Consider the following 23,277-nt stretch of genomic DNA (forward strand, 5'->3'; position numbering starts at 1 on the left):
TATGATTTTTAAATATTATTCAATTTATGTTGGAGCTGCCTAGGGATGAACATGTTTTTATAGTCCAGCCCTAGAACAGAGCTTCTCTGCTAAAGATGCCAACTGAAATCCTGGCCAAACAAAAGTGATTGCACAGAGGAGCAAGGACATTTGCTTCTGTGTTGAGAGGCACAGGCATTACTACCAGAGCCAACTCCTAATCAAGTTCTTAAGAAAATCTTTGACAGCAGAGCTGTCCCTTATTTTGGATGCAAATATTGGGTAACTGGGTCACCTCTTGAAATACTTGCTATTGATCTTTATGAAGATGAAAGAATACGTGAAACCAAAACAAGGAATCTAAAAGGTAGGGCTTTAGACAGCTCCACCAGCATCATCAACAATGAGCTCAACAAATACATGCTGATTTATTTCCATGTTGATTTATTTTTATAGGTGATAGTGCCCTCTAGTGATTAACATATGAATAAACCTCTGATGGCTTGGCATGACCAGTGAGTTTTTGATTATACATGCCAATTGAGGCAAAGAACCTCACTAGCACCATAAGAAAGTGCTTTTCAAATTTGGCCAGGTGAAAAAAGACACTATACAATCCACAAGGGGTCCAGTAAAAACACTTCGGAAGCTTGGAAGTAATCAGTGTGATAGCAACATGGCGTAAACACACACACATATAATCTCACTTGGTTGCTACATGTAATAACTATATCTGATTAAGTAGAAGAGTTTATTCATTGCCTGCCTATGTGGGAAAATCATTAACTGTTTGACTGCAAAATTCACTATAGGTAACTACTAGAGCAGTTACATCAGAATAATCAGAATATTCAATGGAAAGGGTGAGTTAACAGCATTAAGGTTCTGGAATGGATTATGTTCATGTACTTTAAACAACAAAACAGGGTTGGGAATAGTTAGGACATTCAAGAAACACAAAGACCAGCTATACATGCAACTATTAAAATCTAGGAGGTTCTTTTTGAGTCAAAATTTTCAATCAGCTAAATATGAAAGGGGAAGCTACAAACAGCAAAATCTCTGGAATGTGTGCTTGCAGCTATAACTCAAGGAGCAACCTTCAGGTGTATAGCATGTAGAAAAATACATAGAATGTAATATGGCATTTCACTTACAATAACCCATTAGTGTTTTCGTGCGTGTAGCTCACAGAAAAATAAAGCTAGAATTTGCAATTTATTAGCCTTGAAATCAACAGCGTTACTGGAAATCAGCAGTATTATCTACCATTGTTTAGAACCTAAGTTTTACCACTATAGGCTCTAAGCCTTAGAGCTTAGAGCATGAGCTCACATTAGGGTCTAAAATTCTCAAAATCCTTTGGTTGTTTCATATCTTAGCTGTAACACACATTTTATTATAGAGGCAAGTCTATGACTATTTTAGAGAGCTACATGTGTTCATTCTTAATCAATAGGAATATTAACTCACTAATCTGCTTTAATGACAGAGGATGAGATGGCTGGATGGCATCACCAACTCGATGGGCATGAGTCTGAGTGAACTCCGGGAGTTGGTGATGGACGGGGGGGCCTGGCGTGCTGTGATTCATGGGGTCGCAAAGAGTTGGACACGATTGAGTGACTGAACTGAACTGAACTGAATCTGCTTTAAACATTATTAATGAATTCCCAAAATGAAAAGTAGTTCTGCTTCCTTTCTTAGCCATCAACACAATGTTATTAATAAATTTATCACCTCAAAATACTTCCCAATGAGTTGTTCTCTTCACTGGAGAAAGTGCTTTACTCTGTCTCCTACTGGGCTTCCCTGGGGGCTCAGCTGGTAAGTTTCCTATCAGGAATCAGAGTGATCAAGTCTGCAGAAACCTCTTTTGCTTTTGAACTGCTCTAAATGGTTCTCTGAGAAGGGCGACTACTTGGTGATGTGCAGAAGTGTGGTCTATCTGTAAATGAGCAGTATTTTTACACATAGGCTGAAGAGATACACAACAAATCATCCTTAATATATGATATCTTTAATTAAATTGACAATGGTGAGTTAAAAACATTAAGTGAGAAGATGACAGCTAGGGAAATAAGGTGTTCTATGACTATAACAGTGTTTAAAATCAAACAGTAAGAAATATCAGTTGGCTTTGTAATTGAAGAGAGAAGACAAATTAAGTATTGTCTTCCCAGTTCTTGAACAAGCAGAGACCATAGATTAATTCTTATGTAAAAAGCACAGGGAAGAGAATCATCAACTTTATAAACGTTTTTGTTTCACAAAATTATATGGGAGAATTTGCCCAGTCAGGGATGAGCAAAATCAAGATGCAAGAAACATCAAAGCTGGGGGCATCTAGCGTTGAGTGTCTTGGAGAAAACAGCAAAAGAGAAGTTGCATCATTAGATATTATAATTTGGTATGTAACATGTACATTTAAAATTCTGATTAAAGTGACTAAAAATGACCTTTTTTAAAAAAAGTCAAATGAGAACTTAGGGAAAAAAACTCAAATTTACTCTCAGTAGTGACTTGATGCAAGAATATAAACTCTCACTTTGATAAACCTGGATATAAAATCTTGCTGTCTGTATTCTAGGTTTTCCTAAGTTTTCTGTAAAAGTGATTCATGTCAGGTGACCTCTAAATGACTCAACATTTTGAGCTAAAAGGCTGTTTACACAATATACACATTCTTTACTTACAGAGCAAAATAAGCTTAACACTTTTATATTAAAAAACTGGGATACAGTAGGATTAGTAGCACCATGAAAAATAATTCTTCCCCCAAACGGCAGTCTTTTATTTTACTCAGTGTGATTCTTCTCTTAATTGAATTTTTAACGTGCCATTTTAGTTACTGGGCAAAATATATAATCTTCATCTTATAATCCTTGGAGAAAGTCATTCTGGACCCAAAAAGTAAATTCATTTCCTCATTTCGTTTGTAGAAAAATAATAGAGACTTTGCTCTGGTACATTGCTGAGGTACATCTGAGTCTTCATGACTTATTAGTCAGCATGTTCTCTTGGTCATATATAGTAGCACCATTGGTGGCAGCAGTGGTAAAGTTGGGGAGAGTGAGACATTGCATCCTGGGAATTTTATATATATATATGTATATATATATATATATCACATTTAAAAACACACAAATAATTCTTCAAAATGTTATGTCCTCTTCATGCACACTTGACATCGGCTAATACGTGTCCTCAAGTCTCCTGCTTTCAGCGTTTCTGATTGAGGTTTGCTGGGAAATAAAAAAACAAGACTATCAAATTAGCCTTTTCTGGTATTTTAATTATATTATTGGTTCAATTCATACTTAAACATTATATTGTATTTAAGTAGCTGACTTAATGGTTAACTTTTGAGCAGTGCAATCTAGTGCAATGACTGGTATGGCATAAGAGACATTAGTGGTCATAGGTATCTTTGTGACTCTCCTCCCCACCACTCTCATCCTTGTCTATTTGTCTCTCCCTCTCTTTCTCTTATACATTTTTCTAACAGTCCTAGAATGAGGGGGATCTGGGCAATTGATGATTAACAGACGATAATACATAACACATAATGGTTACAGAAAGATAATACATAAGAAAAATGTTAATAACTCAAAAGAAGCAACATATAAAAATAGAAATTGAAAAATACCCAATAGAATAAAGTCCCCTGCAGGCACATATATTACAGGTAGCCTTACTCATTCAAATACTTGGATGAAACCTTGAAAGCATCCTGGGAAAGAGACTACTGGACTGGGGAAGCAACACAGATTACTTCAGTTTCTAGGGTGGCTTCAGTTTAGTCGAAAAGTTGCTCATGTGTTATTGAGAAGGTCACATAATCTTTTCCTGCTCTGTTTTGCTTTTAAAGAATTATCATCATGACATCTCAAACCACATACACCTATTATTAGTCAAGTATGTTTTTCTGACCTGAGTCTGGTATATGAGGAGAACAAGTAAGAATAAAGGACACGGTCCTCTAAATTTCTAACATTTGTTGGGTATAAACCATTCACAAGCTGCCTTTCTCTTCCTCCAGCACCCCTGAAGGAAGCTTACGACCTAAACTAAAGCCATAAGCACCTTACCTGAACATGTCTGACACATCTACAGTCGCCAGCCAAAAGCTGTAGGAGTTGGCGTAATAGTTGCAGGTCCCCCGCCCATGACACTCAATGAAGGGAGCTGAACGAAACTCTTCTAAGCAGGAACCAGGGGAGGCCAGGGCTTGGCCTGAGCCCTCTGCCCCTGCACTTGTGTGCTAGAAAAGACAAGGGAAAATGTGCCACAATACCCATGAACCTTAGTGAGTATCCAAAGATAAGTGCTGCTGCTACTGCTGCTGCTGCTAAGTCACTTCAGTCGTGTCCGACTCTGTGCGACCCCATAGACGGCAGCCCACCAGGCTCCCCCATCCCTGGGATTCTCCAGGCAAGAACACTGGAGTGGATTGCCATTTCCTTCTCCATTGCATGAAAGTGAAAAGTGAAAGTGAAGTCGCTCAGTTATGTCCGACTCTTTGCGACCCCATGGACTGCAGCCCACCAGGCTCCTCTGCCCATGGGATTTTCCAGGCAAGAGTACTGGAGTGGGGTGCCACTGCCTTCTGACCTTGGCCAAATGTTCAAATCCAGTGAAGTAAATAGAGCCAAAGTTAAGAGAACAGTATTCACACCAAAGGTTCTCAACAAAAGAAACAGATGGATTGTGAAAATCTGTTCCAGCAAATGTATGAAAGGGAACACAGTGCTTAGATAGAAGCTATACGAGGTTCAAATGACAGGGATTCCTCATATTAGGAAGAAATGCAGATATGATGGACAGTTAGCTAGGATGACAAAGCCAAGGAAGAGTGATTCATACCATCATGAAGGAATAACCAATCCAGAGAGAATCCCATCCCTGAGGACAACGGGGAATCTGGATGGTCTGACTGTGGACTGCAATCACCACGGCCGGAGCTTCACATACTGCACATCTGGTAAGGAACACAGAAGGAACACAATCTACAGAATGAGCACATAGGAAATAGCAGTCCCTCTTCTTTGGAAGCCTTCCTGTTATAAAATCCCAACAAGGGGTCTACAGTGCTCAGAAAAAGAGGAGAAAAATGTACTTTGAGGACTGCTTTTGCATAAGCCCAGCCTCCCAATATACATAATAAAGTTATAAATGAAACCTGTAAGTTTTTTCTTTTTTAAAGAAACTACAGAACCACTGCTATGGCATTTTCATTTTCCATCCTGCCCTAAACTTGTATTCATACTTGCAATAGTCAATGTCATAACTGCTGCAAGAGTTTGGCTTGGCGTATTGCACATACTACTTGCTGTCAAAGTGCTCAACTTGAGGGTAGACATTCAGTACTACTGAAACTGTGCTAAGAACAATGTCTGGTAAACTGAAGAAGACAAGAAACAAGACACTTTCTTAATCCCTGCCCATTATTTTTGGCCCAAGGGATATTTATTAACCATTTGGCTATCTCTTTAGAAGTACAACATATGCAGAATACTGGACAAGTACCAAGGCACTTGGAGATGTGGTGTCTGGGTACTTGTCTATAAAATCAAGTAAAGTGCAGCTAAGTCTACCAAATCTTTAATAAAGAGCAACAGGGGACCTTTTGAAATATGACTAAACCAATTTGGCAAAGTTAATCTACCAATTAGGGAATGCCTTTAGGGGATCTTTTACTCCAAAGAGTTGGAATTGTTGAAAAAAAATCACATGCACAAAAATGAATTCCCAGAAGAAGCCCTATTTATCATTTTTTATGATTTATTTTTCTTGTCCCTGTCTAGGAGATCTTTCCTAAACTCATAAATATTTTACCCTACCCTCTCCTTGAAAACTTAATGTAGTTTTGGTTTTACCTTTAGGCCTATGATCCATTTAAAGTTGATTTTTGTATATATGTAAAGTGTGAGGTTATGGATCTTTTTTATTTATTCACTGCATTTGACTATCCAATAGTTTCAGCACCATTTGTTGAAAAGATTATCCCTTCTTTATAAAATTATCTGAATACCTGTTTTGTACTCATCTGTTAATGATATGAATTTGAATCCATTTTTTAATTTCCTGTTTTTTATGTTAATCTATATGCCTCTCCTAACACCAATTTTATACTATCTTAATTACTGTAGTTTTGTAGTAATTCACACCGTCAGGAAATGTGAGTCCTTTGACTCTGTTCTTCCCTATCAAAATTATTTGGGTTCCTCTATGCCCTTTGCTTTTCCATATAATTTTTATTATCAGCTTGCCAATTTCTACAAGAAATATAAAAACCTTATAGAATTTTGATAAGGATTATACTGAATCTGTCGATCAATTTGGGCAGAATTGACATGTCAAAAATATTGCATATTGCATTCCCTGAATAAAGTATATCTCTATAGTTACTTAGCTCTTTTAAAAAAATTTTTATCAGTGTTTTGTAGATTTTTAGTTTACAAATATTTTTGTAATATTTGTACAGCTTTTGTTCATCTTATTCTAGGTATTTCATGTTTGGGTGGCAACTGCAAATAATTTTTCTATCATAGGAATATAATTGATTGTTATATATCCTGCAACTTTAATAGATTCACTTGTTAGTACTAGAAAATATTTTCTAGATTTGTGAGGGAAAGGGTAGGATTTTCTATGTAGACTATCATGTCACCTGTGAATAAAGATAGTTTTATTTCATTCATTAAGAAAATGAATTCCCAAAGGATTGAAGCAAATATACTAAAAAGGGCTCCATGAATTTGCTATTAAGAGTGGCTAAACTAGGCTTAACCTTTATATTTAATGTCAAAGAAACTAAAGTTTCCAATGATTCATCCTTTATGGTTACTAGACTCCTAGATCAATTGGGTCATGATCAGAATGAAAATGGCAATACCTAATATGCTTAGGAGGTAGAGTTTTACCCAGGTTCTAATGTGGCAACATTCTAGGAAATCTTTATTAACAGTACCTCCCTCCTCTTAAGACACTCATGCTCAAAAAAAAAAAAAAAAAAAAAAGAAAGAAAAGAAAAGAAAAAGAAAAAAGATACTCATGCTCCAAGTCTCAGCTATCACTTTTCCTTCCCATAACTAATCAATTGCTAAATCTTATTTATTCTATTAATGTGATACATGTACCCCCACTGAGAGTTCCAAACCACTCCTACAAGGACTATAGCAATATGCTTAATCTACCTGGTCTCTCTACCTCTGGATTATCCCCTCTGGAACCATGTTACACATTGATGCTTCTGTAATCTTCCCTGAAATGTAGCTCCAAAACTTCAGAGGTCCCCATTATATACCAAATAAATTTCAAACTAAAACCTGACACTGAAAGCCTTCTACTGACTGGGTCCAAATTAACTTTCCAATCTCTTCTCCCTCTGTACCCTTTGGACACTAGTAATAGATTCTAGACACATCAGTCTACAAATCCATTCCCATTTTCTCTACCTAGAATGCTCTTCTCCATTATAAATGCCTGTCTCAAGTCCTTTACATCCTTAAAGGGCTAAGCAGTTCGAAACACATTTTTTCCATATAGTCATCTCAGATTTCTCCAGTTGGAATTAAATATCCCTTTCCTAATACTTTATTAGATTTATTGCAGCATGGAGCCCAAGCTTGATACATATTAATTTATGTATAGTTGCCTAATAACTAGATTTTGAGGGTTTTTTTTTTTTTTTATATTACACTAGTATATCACTGATCCTGGTCAAAAGAAGATCTCCAATAAATATGGATCAAACTACATATTGAATTGAACATTATAAAGGTTCCTCTGTTCTACATAACCTGAGAGGAATATGGTCAGATTATTATCTTTGGACTCATTTCTAACTAGCTAAACTAACTGGAGATCAGCAAATGTCAACGGTATACCCATGTCTCACCGACTAATGAATGGCTGGATGCTCTGGCCCTTCAGGGGTTCCATGCTCATTGGCATGGGCTCTGGGGTGGAGAGCCAGTAAGAATAATCATTTCTTGAAGCAAAGTTGCAAACATTATTGATGTTGCAGAACATGAAAGGCATGGTACTGAAACGACGAAGGCAGCTGCCAGCTGTTCCTGGGAAGAAATAGGGAGAAAAAGGAAAAGTGTCATGATAATTAGTTTCTTCTAACATACTAACAAACAACCTTTCAAAGAGTAACTTTTCCCTATCTCTTAGATGATAACCAGGTCTTCTCTGGTAACTCAGTCAGTAAAGAGTCTGCCTGCAATGCAGGAGACCCATGATTGATACCTGGGTCAGGAAGATCCCCTGGAGAAGAAAATGGCAACACACTCCAATATTCTTGCCTGGAGAATTCCATGGACAGAGGAGACTGGTGGACGATAGTCCATGGGGTCACAAACAGTCTGACATGACTGTGACTAACACTTTCACTTTCTAGATGATAACTACACTTTAATTCTTCAATTATAAGGTGTACATTTACTCATATTTTAACATTTCTAAAATCAGGATGTATCTTACAACTTATGTAGACATTTATTGTGCTAGCTCATTACATATTCCCCAACACTGTTTTCAAACCAGTGATGCATCTTATAAACAATGGTGCCTTATGGAGAATATTGAGTAATTTATTATGCAAAAATGAAGGGTACACACTTAGTCCTTATGATATGATAACACTATTTCCTCTCCAGTATGCCCTCCCTTCTTCTAAGACATTCCTAGTATGTGTCTTATGTGGGTTCCCCACATCTTTAAGCCTTGGGACAATTATAGTGCTGACTAATATGCACAGCAGCCATGGACAGGTTTGGAAGTAAATAATACAAGGGGGAAAAATAAATGACGGAGAAAGGAAAGATGCGAGGGGGGAAAAAAAGAAAGGAACTAGAGCGTTGAAATTTCTGAGCTGGTAGGGACAATAATATCTCTACCTACGATCAGGCTTTTCTTTTCTCATTTACTCACAAAGAATGATGAAAAACGATGCACTTCCCTCACATTTTTAAGTTGACACCTCAAATTTTTCATCAGAAGTTTAAATTGATACTGTGCCAGTTATTAAGATATTATTGTCTCTTGGATCCAAATTCACCCTTCTATACTTGGTAATACTGGAGTCTGGAATTTTGCAAACCACATTTCAACATTACCAGCTGTCATTTCTAGTGTTTTGTGAATATTTATATTTAAAAACAAACTTTGACATCACTCTTTTAAATGTATCCAATGTAATTATTTGAAACCTAACAATAAACCTTTTTAAAAGTACAGAAACTCATCTTTAACAATTAGAAATTATACAATGCTCCTTTTGCATTGTATTTCCATTCCACTTCTCTCACACAGTTTTATCTTAATGTATTTTTTTTATTATTCAGTGTCTTTTACTGAGGATCCAATCATATTCTCTGAAACAAAAATTTAAAATAATTTGATATTCTGTGACCCTAAGGCTTTACATGTTACATATTGCTTTGAATGGTCATCATAATTACTATTAATTCACACTGATCAAAAAATAGGTTATTATAAATTTTGACACTGACTAAAAATTAAATTTTTATTAGAAATGCATTTTCTAATGAGATGGATTAGAAGTGAATTATAGAACCTGAGTTAACAGAGACTATAACAAAGCCATTATTTTGAATTATTCCTCTGAATTTGTCTCTTAGAGGTTTTTTTTTTCTTCTTAGAGGTTTTTATGTTTCAAGGCAATATGCCATGGTAGGTAGTGAAAGAGGATGTAGGAAAAGAGATTATCTAAAGCATATACACAGGTAGTTCAACTTTAGGAGAAAGTACATATGAAAGTTGAGGATTTGTAAACTAATTCTATTAAAATTATACATTGGAAATTCCTCATGTATCCAATGAGGTATGCTTATCTCAGACTGAAGATGATTTATAAAAGATCGATAATCCTTAAAATTGATGGATTGTCAGAATCACTGGGAATTTTTATATTATAGTTTTGGAATGGGCCTATGAATCTTTTCAAAAGTTTCCCAGGTGGAAAATCATTGATTTAGTCTAATTTATACTTTTTTTTTTACCTTTTTTTTCAGAGGAAAAAAAAATAGCTCAGAGAGGTGAATGACTAGAAGTCATGTGAGAACAAATAAGAAAACTGACATAATTGAAAAATGGATGGGTTTGCAATTGGTAGGTGCTACAAACAAACCTATCTTCAAAACAGAAGCAGATTCACAGACACAAAGAACAGACTTCTGGAAGCCCAGCAGAGAAGGGATTTGGGGAGGGATGGAATGGGAGTTTGGGGTTAATAGATGCAAACCATTACATATTGAATATATAAACAATAAGTTCCTATTGTATAGCACAGGGAACTACATTCAATATCCTGAGATGCATCATAATAGAAAAGAATATATAAAAATATGCATACATATATATTCTTTTGTGATTCTGAGACCAGAGATATTTCCATCCTTGTCTCTAATTAGTAACGCTAGTCTTATTTTTAAATTAATTTATAATTAAAAAACACTTTCAGAGACTTCCCTGGCAGTCCATTGTGGCATTGAATAAGTCACTTAACCTCTTAGCCAGTTTGTGTGTATGTGTGTATATATATATAAATACAATACTTGCCCTATATCTTTCTTGATTATTTTAGTTTTGAAAATCAAACTGTCTAATGAATATGAAAGTGCTTTTCTTTTTGTTTTGAAAGTGCTTTTCTTTTTGTCTATACCACATGATTTGTGGGATCTCAGTTCCCTGACCAGGGACTAAACCCTTGCCCCTTGCAGTTGAAGCGCAGAGTCCTTCCCACTGGACTGCCAGGAAGTCCCTGAAAGTGCTTTTTAATTATAAATTGAAAATAAAACTAACATTACTAATTAGGGACAGAGATGGAAATATCTCTGGGTCTCAGAAAGAAGAGAATAGGAGGATGTGCATAAAAGGAAGGTCTATAATGATGAGAACATGGGTGTTTGGTTGCATTTATGCTGTAGGCTACCTACAGTGATGCAGAATTCTGGTTATAGTCTCTAAGCATTCAAAGATAGGGTGATCTCATGAACTCTCAATACTCTCATATTTTGAAACTATAAAGTTTTAATAGACTAATGATTCTGGGTATGCATTTTAATTTTTCAGACAGAACATTTTCAGTATTGTCTGTTTCCTCCACCACTACCATCTTTTTTATACACCATAGTCCTTTCACTAATCCAGCACAGACTATGTATGTATTTAGTGAGGTGATTGCTTCCATAACATCAAACCTCTTATTTTTATTCTTTGCCTAGGCATCAAGATATCTCCAATTTGATCCCTGAATGAGCCCTGGCATAGACCCTGCAATCCTGTATCACGCTTGATATATTGGATACTATCATGATGTTCCTATGGCTGAAGCCTAAGCTGTATTTGAGTCAGGTCTAGTTTATAGCCTCTGCATCAGAATACATACTATGACATCCCTTGCTTGACCAAATACACACATTTTGAAGTTATAGGGACATAGTGGATAAGAGATCCCATTTTTTTCTTTGCATTACATTTGTGAATTTCATGATATTCAAAAACTTATAATGCTTCCTGTCCACTTACTAGATTAGGAGTTTAACATTTATAAGCTTGATTATGGGTAGAAATTAGATTCTCACAGTAAAGAGAGAATGGACTGAAAGGAGAAAAAGTAGAGAACATTATCTAAAAGATAAGATGGGGAATACGTGTAACTCTATGGCTGATTCATGTCAATGTATGACAAAACCCCCTGAAATGTTGTGAAGTAATTGGCCTCCAACTAATAAAATAAAATTAAAAAAATAAAAAAATTAAAAAAAAAAGAGTATATTTACAATGAAGATTTGTCGATTGTAAAATTAGAAAAAGATTCTACATAAGGTGGCTCAGATGGTAAAGAATCTGCCTGCAATGCAGAAGACTGGGGTTTGATCCCTGGGTCAGGAAGATCCCTTGGAGAAGGAAATGGCTACCTATTCCAATATTCGTGCCTGGAAAATCCCATGGACAGAGGAGCCTGGCAGGCTGCAGTCTATTGGGTTGCAAAAGAGTGACTGACTGCGAGTGAAAGAATAGAGAGATGCACTTTGTCCAAGGTTACTCTAGAACCTAACAAGATTTTCAAAACAAAACAGAAATGCATAGTAAGAAATAAGATGCTGATTATCTCACCCAAGTCTTGACCATGAGCTCTTTTATTTCCTTGTACATACAGGAGAGAAAAGCCTTCATACACCTGGATGGTTCCCTGCGGGCATTGTGGAGCATCTGTTGTCTGGCTGTGACGTGTGATGAGAAACCCATGGGCAATAGAAGAGGTTCCAGGGGGACCTGGAGGACCCTGCAATCCATCTGGCCCAGGGGGACCATCCAAGCCACGAGTACCTATTTTCCAAAAAACCATCAGTATACAAAATTAAGTGAGCTCTGACTCACTATTATGGCTATTGACAAAACATTATGACCTCATTTGATTAGTTAATTTAGTCAATATTTATAGAATGTCTACATAGGCATTGTCAGATATCACAGATTTGGAGAGAAACAAAACGTGGTCCCTGTCCTCAAAGAGACTTAAAAGTTTTTTTTTCCCTTTCTGGAATTGGTTGATGACATCAGGCACTAAATAAATACCGAGTAAATGGAACATTAGATGGGAAGAAGTGATGCTCATTTGGGGAATTTGTATGTTATCTAGTCTCTCACTATACTAAAGGAGTCCAAACCCCATGACAGAATCTCAGTCTGCTGTTTAGTTCATCACTTAGAAAGGAAGGGTGTGGTTGCTCTCAGTCTGCCAGCTTCAGTGCTGAAAAACATTATCCTTTGAATCTGTCTGGGGAATTATTCTCAGGCATACATTCTTGTTTAGAGAATAGGCAGGGTACTCTAAGGAAATTTTTTAAAATGTCTAATTTCAATCTGTCACTTGTTTCTGTTCTCTATTTGCCCACTCGATTTGAGCTTATTTTTAAAAAATTCTCTATATACAGGCCTTTGGCCACTGTGTGTATAGATTTTCACCTGGGGGAAATATCACAGCAATGCCTGTATGTGATGAAAGTGACATGGACTTGTTTCTTCCCTAGAAAGACAGTTAATGAAATGGCAGGGTGTTGGTTCTAGGAGCAACATAGACAGCACCAATCTGCTTTGTTGCTACTGCTGGTTTTTTTGTTTGTTTTATCAACACCAATCTTTATATTTGCTATTTAGAGTTATATTTACATTATCTACAGTTGTAAAAACACTGAAATTTATCAGAACAGTTAAGTACAATGAATACCTGATAAATCCTCATTTTGAGGAAAAGCTGATTTTCTAGGGCTGTAAAAACATTTAAAATGAAAATAACCTTCCTGTATTTCTCTTATACTGGCAAATCTGTGTCATCCTATTTTTCCCAAGCAACAGACTCCCCAGCTAGCTGTGCTCTCTCAAGAGGAGGCTTTCACAGCTCCAATTGAAGGCCATATGTCCAGAGGTCTCCCAGACTTAAAACTACTATCAGCAGCAGTGTTTTACTTGTCTCACCTGGCTGGCCTGGTAAACCTGGGTCTCCTTTGCGTCCTCCTGCACCATCAAAGCCAGGGAGTCCATTGCGTCCAGGGTCTCCTGGAGGGCCAATTGGACCTACAGGAGAAAGCAATGGGGTTTTCAAATGTGCATAGAATAAATTCACATCCAGATAGAGTTGGGACACGTGACATCCATGAGTGGCACTGAATTCATAATCTGGTTTTGCCTTTAATTCAGATAAATGAAAGAACAGTTCAAGCCCAGGATGAAAAGATGCAGACAAGGATTTAGGTTTAATTTTAAACAATCCATTTGCCTCTGTGGAGATTTCTATAATACGGCAGTTGTGTTCTCCTTGCCTTCAGAACAAGACATAGCACAAGGCCCAACTTTGGTTATATATCACAACAAAAGGCAAAACTGTTGCTACCTGGTATACTTCATTTATGAAAAGACTGCTGTTAAGCCACTAATAAATTGGAAAGACTGAAGTTAGTTTCTAGTTTTCTTTTAGAATCACAGTTGGTTGCAAGTATAGAGTGAAATGGCCAACTAGACAGGATTTAGTTTAAAAATCATAAGACCTCACAGAATGGAAACTAACAGCCCATCAAATCAACCTTCTACCCTTCTTGTGGTTGGGACAGAGAAAGCATCAGATCTTAAATGCATATGAATTTCATTATAGAGATTTTAAAAACATTAACCTAATCATTCAATTAGGATAGCCAGATAAGCGAGAAGAAATTGGACTGGGCCTAAAAGAAATTAGGGCGTGAGAAATGAACCTTTTCAAGAAAGGTTCAAAAAGAAAGTGCGACCTATGGTGGTGTAGTATTCTACTAGCTGCTGAGACTCCTGTGGTCAGAGACAAACTCTAACAAGTGAAAGGAGAATGATGAAAATGTCTGCAAATATATAAGGCTTAAAAAAGATGATCTACACGGGTACCTGGTAAACCCTGAGGTCCTGGGAGTCCTTGTAAACCTTTTAATCCAGGCTGGCCTGGAATCCCTGGTGGGCCAGCATCTCCTTTGATTACAATACTTTGTCCTGAAGGACCGGGTAATCCAGGGGGACCTAAGAGGCAAAATACATAAAGGTGAAGGTAGGGAAGAGAAAGGTTGAAAAGAATGAATGCCAAAATAAACCTCAGATCAGAATAAGAATTGGTTTGAGAGAAATAAGTTACATGTATTGGAATCTACTACGTCCAACAGAAATCTGTTTGGGAAAATTACCTTTATTTACCCCAAAGAGCTGGAAAAAAAAATCATTTCTTAGGGTCTTATTTGTCCATGGATTAGAGTCTATGGACAAATTAGGCATATAGTCCCTATTTTCAAGCCTTGAAGCATGATTTGGTTATCAGAAAATCTAATCCATTGAAAATCTGTGAACACTGGTGTCAAGGGAAGACAGTTCTGTTTCCTGATGAGTCCATTCTGATTCTAACGTCATTTGCAGATCTTGTTTGTTGAGTTTGTCAAGGGAGCCACTGAACTAACTAGTAGAGGAATCTAGTAGATACCCTGTTTCATAGTTTACAGGAAATCTCTGTAAGTCTCTCAGCAAAAGGAACTATTTTCATATTAAAAATATAGAAACATACCTATGAGACTTGCTCTTGTGATCTGTTCAATTGAATATGGGAGAGTTAGTATAAAAGGTTAAAAAAAAAAAAACCTCAGTGAAGCATTCTTGTTGGTCCTGTATCTATCTTAAATTTAAAAGGTCTGTTTTTGATATATATTATTGAAACAGAGAACTTGAGAGATTAATATAATAAGAAGAGGGAGAGTCCTACTTATTCCCCCTCAGTTGTTGGGGACTGAGACTGAAAGTTTTAGCTGAAAGGCAGAATGCAAACTTTCAAATTCTTCAATGAATTTAACTATCAGGTATAACTAGCTTCAGAAATAAGTCTTACCTGGTGGGCCAATAAGTCCTGGATCCCCCTCAGGGCCAGTTGAACCAGGTAATCCACTGGGTCCTTTCATGCCTACAAAGAAGGTACAATCGCACAGCAAAGCAACAGGGCCATAACCTTTACCCAGCCAAATCAGGAATTGTGTGTCTTCTCCCAAAGGAATTTAATGTAAAAGGGGAAACTGCAAAACATCCCTTCAAATACCTGGAAATCCTGGAACACCAGGGAGACCAGGATCTCCTTTCATTCCATTGAGACCTGGCCGGCCAGGGTTACCCTGGATAAATAAAATCATTAATTTTAGAACAATATTGGGGGCAGGGAAGGAAGTGAGAGCATAGGTGGTATTGCATAGTGATTTGCAGCACTGGCTCTAGAGTCAAACTTTTAGGATTCAAATCTCAGTTCACCTTTTACTAGCTTGTGTGATATGGAGTTGATTGTTTATCCTTTTTGATGCATCATTTTCTTACCTCTAACAGAGAAAATAACAGTATCTACTTCATGAAGTTGTTGTGAGGATTAAATGAGATAATTCATATTAAGTACTGAGAAAACTGATTGGCTATGATGTGTACTTAATGGTACCTATTATTCTATAATAGCTATATTATATTATTTATAATATAAGGGTAATTAGATAATGACAATAATATTTTATTATCATTAACGAAGGCACTTCTTTTGAGTGTAGCCCTGATGTAGTAAGTGTGTGAATTAAAATTCAAAAAGTGATAAAGTCTGACAGACTAAGCAAAAAATAGAGTAGGCTTGTTAATTAATTGGGTTTGAGGGCCAGGAAAATGATGGGAAGAGGAAGAGTTGAGAATAACTCTAGAATGAACCTAAAGGAAGAGTAAGTGTGGAACAATGAAGCTTACTAATATTAACAAAAAAAGAGACAAGGCTAGAACATCTTAAGCAAAAATGTAAGAAAGAGCTTAAAAAGGCCGCCATGTCATAAAGTCATAGGATCCAGCTTGAAGGGGCTCCCAAATCTAGGACAGTCTGAGAATCAAAATAAGTAAGGATAGCTTAAAAATTACAAATCATTGAAAAGAATGAGTTTATGAGTCTATGATGATAACAAATAGACAATAAATGGAAGAGAAGGGAGGCTCTTGGTTACAGAAGGGCCAAGTGGTATATGTGGAGGCAGTGCTAGAGTGGAACAATCATCAGTCGCCACTATCACAGAATTGAACGGTTGAGGCAGAAATCATAAATAGATATTCTGAGGAGAAATTCTGATGTGGAATAGTATATTTGTATGATCTTAATGTGTCTTCCTGTAGCTTTGCTTATTAGTTACAAGGGGAAAAACAGTAACCATGCAGTGGAGAAACCAGGTAACAACTTAATGGGAAAATAAAAATTAAGATAACTAATTAAGGGCAGATGAATATGGTGGGCCTCCATATCTGAGAACACACCACTCATGGAGTATTCCATCTGGGGATGCACATCCTCAATCTAATTATGAAGAAACAGCAGCCAAAAGAAGAAACATTCTTTTTTTAATGGGAAGGGGCTACACACATTTCTTCAAAAATGCCCAGATCATGAAAGAAAAAAATAAGTTTAGAAACTGTTTCCGATTGAGAGAGAATAAAGAGATATAATAGTTAAAGGTAATGCATGGTTTGGTCTAGATCCTATTTTGGAGGGAGGGAAGTGCTATAAAGGGTATTACTAAGTCAACAGATACAACTGGAATACATGGTTAGAAATAAAAATGTCACATTGATGTTCTTGAAGTTGAGAATTATACTATGGTTATATAAAAGAAATATATTTAATTTGGGGAAATACTATACACGGAGGTATTTGGTGATAAAAGGGCATGATGTGCTGTGCTTAGCCACATCCGACTCTTTGTGACCCCATGAACTGTAGCCCTCTAAGTTCCTCTGTCCATGGGGATTCTCCAGGCAAAAATACTGGAGTGGGTTGCCATGCCCTCCTCCAAGGGGATCTTCCCAATCTAGGGATCGAACCCAGGTCTCCTACATTAAAGGAAAGTTTTTTACCATCTGAGCCACCAGGGAAGCCCAAGAATACTGGAGTGGGTAGCTTATCCCTTCTCCAGGGGATCTTCCCAACCCAGGAATCGAATCAACGTCTCCTGCATTGTGGGCAGATTCTTTACCAGCTGAGCTACCAGGGAAGCCCAAAAGGGCAAGATAGATACAGCTTCTTCTCAAATATTTCAGAAAAAAATACATAATTATACACATACATACAGAGAAAATACACATAGAGAGCGAATGGGGCAAAACATTAACAACTGGTCCATTTAGGTAAATAGGGTTTGTTTTTTTTTTTTACTATTCTTGAAAGTTTTCTATAAGTTTAATATTATTTCCAAAATGAAAATTAGAAAGGGTACAAATGTAAGAATTTGCATAAAAGAAAATGAAGAGAACTTGAAAATACCATGTTTATAAAATGTTGGTATTAGACAGTAATCTTGAATCTGGCAAAGTGACATGTAAACTGGAAGTACATGGGAAATGAATGAGGGAGGGAGTGAATAGAGAATGAATAAAGAGAGGATTAAAATTTTAAGTCTAGATGTCTAAAAGAATAGCAATAACAGGAGAAAAGGTTAGTTGTTTTAAACTTTAAGGACATTTTCTTTAGATTTTTTTTCTGCTATAAAGGAGCCGTTAAAGTTAAAAGACTGAGCCCAGACTCTGTTGGCTGCCAAATCTAACAACAATCCTCCTGAATGAAGGAAGGAGGCTTTGAGGATCCATAAATAAACATGTGACTTTCTGGGTCACTCAAACCAAGGTGGAAAATGCATGAATATAGACGTGAGGATATGTTATTATTCTCCTTTTACAGGTAAAGACAGAAACACAAAGTATCTGTCTGCCTTCCATAGACAAAAAGCACAGCTGTGCAGTGAAGCTGCGAGGTGACTCTAACTATAAAGTCTAAGACATCCCCACTCACCATGATCAGTTCTCTATGGAAAGACCCATCCACATGCAGCACTTACACACACACACACACACACCCACCATACATATCCTTTTATAATCTGCTTTTGTTGAAATCAAAGTTTCTCAAATCAAAATCTATACACACCAAGAACTCCAGTTAAAACCATCTTTTGGGGAACCCTTTAACTATAAGGTAGCAAAGTCCCTTTAGTTGGTAGAAGACAGAAAACTTGCCTTTTTCTCTGTACTTCACCAGTAACCCATGCAAAGAGCCTTGACCAGTAAATGCAAATTAAAAAATGCAGTTTGGAATTCTCATTTTGAATGCAAACACCCGCATCCATTTCTCATCAAATATCTACTCCCATTTCCTACCTGGAGTCCTGGAGGACCTTGATCACCTTTCAAACCAGGCAAACCAGGTTGCCCAGGTTGGCCTGGGTTACCTCTTTCTCCTTTAATACCCCCACTTCCAGGTAGACCCCGGGGACCTTCTGGACCTGGTGGACCTTGATAATGCACAACAAATAGCCACATTTCAATATAACATAAGAACAGCATAAAAGTCAGGCTTTTAAATTATCCAAATACTCTTAGTCATCTATTAGTTTGCAGAATAAAATCCAGAGTACATTAAAATATATAGATCAATGCTGAGCCTCTAATGTAAACTGGACTGGGTTCTTTTTGTTATTAACACTGGGTTGCAGATTGTTTAACTTTGTATTTTATTATATGTTAAATCCAATAAGCTCATATCTAAAGGAAGGACTTTGGACACTGTAATAAAGATTGCTTCTGTAATCCCTAACTGTTTGATTTAAGTGAACCAAAACAGACACCACGGAGCACTGTTCTCAAATTGGAAACGCATCAGAATCCCCAGGAGGGCTTGTTAAAATAAATTCTTGGGTATACCCCCAGAGTTTTGGATTTTGTTAGGTTGGAGAGGGGCCCAGGAATTTCCATTCTAACAAGTGCCCTGTAAATCAAGTGTCCTGTAGCTAAAGCTGCTGGTTCATGGCCACATTTTGTAGGGCAATCAGGGATTCATGTCATTTGCCTCACTGTGATTAAAATACAGTTGCTTTATTTGTAAGTAGTTACTTTTATTCAGTTTGTATTACTATGCAATTAAGATAGCTATTTAAGCAAACTAATTGCTTAATTTCATTTTAGTGATATGCTTAACACATGGGAATATTTTAGCGTCAGAAATTCATGGAGTCAATATAGTACTTTTATTTTAAAAATGTTTTTGTATTATTTACATTTTAAATATTTCTGAAGAAAAATAAAGGACTTGGCATATAGCTTCTGAATAAATTAAATAATTTAAAAGGAGATTTTGCTAAGCTCCTTCCTTATACTATGTTTTAAAATGTTCCTTCTAAATAAAGATATCCGGTTCATTAAGTGACCAAGAAGATCTTATAAATAGCCACATTTTTCCCCACTAGGTGGGAAATAGCTGTCCTGCCTGCAGAATGCTGAGGTGGAGACTAAATAGTCCTGCCTTAACAAAATAATTACAAAGTCCCAAATAATCAACGGTATATAGTGAGCACCTATACCCTCTCTCCTCCAGTAATCTTAGCTTTTCACTAGTTTCAACAAAAAAGGAAAATATGTAGAGTTTATTTTTGAAGAAATTTCACAGGTATATGAACTTAGAATACTGAATTCATGTTTATATACAGACAAAAGGTCACATTTTGATCCAATCCTTTCCAGTACTCTTATGACTCAATCAATGGTTTCATGCTAACAAGGCAGCATGGCTTAGAGATCATGAATGCTGGGCTCATTAATCAATCATTAGCTATTTGACCTCTGTAAGTTTTATTCATCACTTTGGCCTCAATTTCAACTTCTTTAAAATGGAAATAAGAATAGTACCTACTTTATCAGGCTGTTCCAAGAATTAAATAAGATAATAACTATAAACACAGTGCCTGGCACATAGTAAGAATTATATAAGAATTTTTAAACAATTATTATTATCTTCATTATTAGTAAAACTGAAGGCAAGAACATATTTTAAAATATGAACCTGTTTTAATCTTTCAGCTATTTCTATGTGATTTCATAATGTAATACTGTCACATGAAAAAGAGGAAGCAGGTTCACAACAGTACAACAATCATTTATCTTTAAACAGTTTAAATCATATAGTCACCCTAGCCCAGCAACCAGATAGACACTCTCAGAAATTCCCTTCCCAGTCATAAAAAAAAGCTGGGTATTTTCAATTTAAACAACTAAAAACAATTATTGAGTTCAAACTCCTTGGTAGGGTTTTCTGAGAAAAATTGTTACCTTCTTCCATAATGTGTAATTTAGACTAGAAATCAGGTAGCAAATCAGATTATTAAGAGAAAAGTAAACTATCTGTGAATCAATCTACCAGTGACTAGGGTAAGATGAAGAGGAGGAAAAAAAAGGAGCATTTTATTCTTCTCTCCCCAGTCTGAAAAGTAATCAGAACACTTATCATTTGGGGGAAAAAAAAAGTAGGCATGTTTTGGGCATTGTTCTGTTTGCAATTAAAAGGAAATTTAGGTAAATTTACATGTTATTGATTCAGACCTATTGTTCTGGTGTCTCTCAAACTTAAATTACTGTTTGCTAATAACACAAGGGGCATGTAAGTTTTATTTATAACAATACTCAATAGTTACCCTCTTTCATTATTGAAAATAGCCATGAAAACACAGCTCTGATAAATCTCAGGCAAAAAAAAAAAAATTCAAGAAAATAAAATCAATACACAGAGGTTACAAATGGGTCAGATGCCTGCCTAAATAATGCATCTTAAATATAAAAATAAGTGTATTTCCATTTAAATTTCAACATGTTTCTATGTATGAATTATCTATTATAAATAGTTGAAACCACAAAGACCTATTGTCATTTCAAACTTGATTATAAACCAGTCACATTACCTTCACCAAAATGTTAAATACCAGAGCACGTAGTATTTGAGGATAACAGCACTCTTCAATGACTTCTGAATTATAGCAAAAAAAAGTGCATTTCTCTTGTCACACATACAAAGCATTAAAAAAAAAAATTGACCAGTCTAACCTTGAAAACCTGGGAAGATCAGAGTTCACCAAAGCCCAAAGATCGATGTTAGCAGTATCAGACATCACACAGTACAAAATAAGATTATGAGTTAGAAGTGGTTCACATTATAGCACAAGTTAAACAACAATTCTCTTTGCCAGCATTTCTTACACCTACAGCACAATCAGTATGCAAACAGAACCATACAGGAGTGTAGAGAGCCAAATATTTTAAAATAGAGCTTATTCTATGAAATAAGCTGCTAGTTTTCATTAATTCAAATGAAATGCTACAATGGCTTTCCAAAAGTTAGAACCTCAAAATATGAAAGTTGGAAAGGGAGTACCACTTCCTTGATAGCCTTCTATTCCTTTGGGTAAAACTTTTGCGTCAAAATTTATCTTGGCCTCTGCCATTCTTTAGTAAAAACACAAGGTGCAAGTTTCTTGGTATAGGCAGACTGCTCCAAGGAGCTATAGTTAAAGACCTTACCAGGCAAATATACAAAGATCACAGATGACCTAACAGAGAAATTGAAGCACAAATAAACAATGGCCACTACCAACTGTACTTCTGTTTGTCTTTTTTGAAAATCACTCCATGAAGACAGATCGTGATTTTTAAAAATAATCCATCAAGAAGCTTTCTTCTCTTGCATTATTACTTGTAATATACTCAAAGAGAAAAAGCCAATATATGTTTGCTCATCATTTAACTTGAAAACTAAGAGTAGAATTTTCCAAAGTTGTGAAGACCATCACTGAAGGGCCCTTCAAAATATTTTGGCATGCAATATCCCACCCCAAACTACAGAAAATATCACATTTACTTTATATTATTTGATGTACATATTAAATTAGACTATTAACTATTAAAGAAGGATCATTAAAAGGATAAAAAGCCTACAAACAGGACAACTCTTGGTTGATGTTAATTGACTATAAACCCAATTTCCTTTTCTTACAAGTCTTGCTATGATTTATAGGCATTGACGTTTGCAGAGAGAATAAATTGTACTAGCATACTGAATCCTAGAAATTAGAAGACTGAGGATTTATTCTTGGCTCTACTACTTTTATCTATGAGATTCTGGGCAATTCAATCTCTCTGAGCTTGTTTTCTCACCCACACAATGGGAACAGTGTTGTCTACCCTAATCTCCTTCAGAGTTGTTTTAAAGATCAAATACATTTTTAAAATGTTGACCTTCTATGTGCAAGATGACACAGGGAACACAAAGATCAGCTAGACCCAAACTCTGCCTTCAAGGAGCATGATGTAAATGATGGCATGCCATATAAATATAAAACATTACTATACCAAGTAATAAGAGTAATAAACCTCTTAAAGCATTTGACAACTTGAAATCCAGGAGGCCAAAAAATCAACTTCTGTTTGCTTAAATGGTTTCTAAATCACATACAGCAAACTGACTCAAGACAACACTTTGAGCAGAGTCTGGCAACACTATTAGGTAGATAAATTAGAATTTCTTCTTAAGATAATTCAGAGTTTGAGTAAAGACATTTTACATATGTGTTTGCTATAGAAGGACCAAAATAAGAACTCTAAGAAAAATATGTCATTGAAATATATGATATTTCAGTCTAAGTAACAAGGAAAACGTCAGATCATATCATAGCAAAACTTCTAAGACTTTAATTTCTAAAAGGTAACATTTTAATGAGTTATATGCCAAGTCAATTTCGTACATGAGTTTCTAAATGAATTATTTCTCAAATGACCTAACAAAGTTTAACTGAAAAACAAAATAGAACAAAAAAAATCTCATATATAAGTAGTAATAATTAAAGATAAACTAATGAATTGATTGGTAAATTTTAAATC

General features: G+C 36.0%; 1 protein-coding gene across 3 annotated transcripts in view; it reads right to left on the minus strand.

Moving 5' to 3' along the window:
* The window catches only part of COL4A5 (collagen type IV alpha 5 chain), a 250,361-nt gene that overhangs the window by 9,467 nt on the left and 217,617 nt on the right, over positions 1-23,277 (minus strand). Inside the window, exons 42-51 of one of the 3 annotated variants that reach the window (XM_065915480.1) lie at positions 18,736-18,869; positions 15,614-15,686; positions 15,410-15,481; positions 14,431-14,559; positions 13,495-13,593; positions 12,133-12,345; positions 7,883-8,054; positions 4,846-4,960; positions 4,071-4,243; positions 1,997-3,224 (exon numbers count right to left, since the gene is read on the minus strand). In XM_065915480.1, coding sequence (XP_065771552.1) covers positions 3,143-3,224; positions 4,071-4,243; positions 4,846-4,960; positions 7,883-8,054; positions 12,133-12,345; positions 13,495-13,593; positions 14,431-14,559; positions 15,410-15,481; positions 15,614-15,686; positions 18,736-18,869 — 1,262 coding nt within the window. In that variant the 3' untranslated portion in view covers positions 1,997-3,142. Of the gene's footprint in view, positions 1-1,996; positions 3,225-4,070; positions 4,244-4,845; positions 4,961-7,882; positions 8,061-12,132; positions 12,346-13,494; positions 13,594-14,430; positions 14,560-15,409; positions 15,482-15,613; positions 15,687-18,735; positions 18,870-23,277 lie in introns of those variants that run through there. The other 2 variants (XM_065915478.1, XM_065915481.1) reach the window with 2 other exon arrangements.

This window comes from Muntiacus reevesi, chromosome X (genome assembly GCF_963930625.1).
Source record: "Muntiacus reevesi chromosome X, mMunRee1.1, whole genome shotgun sequence".
In the NCBI taxonomy this organism is placed as follows: domain Eukaryota; kingdom Metazoa; phylum Chordata; class Mammalia; order Artiodactyla; family Cervidae; genus Muntiacus; species Muntiacus reevesi.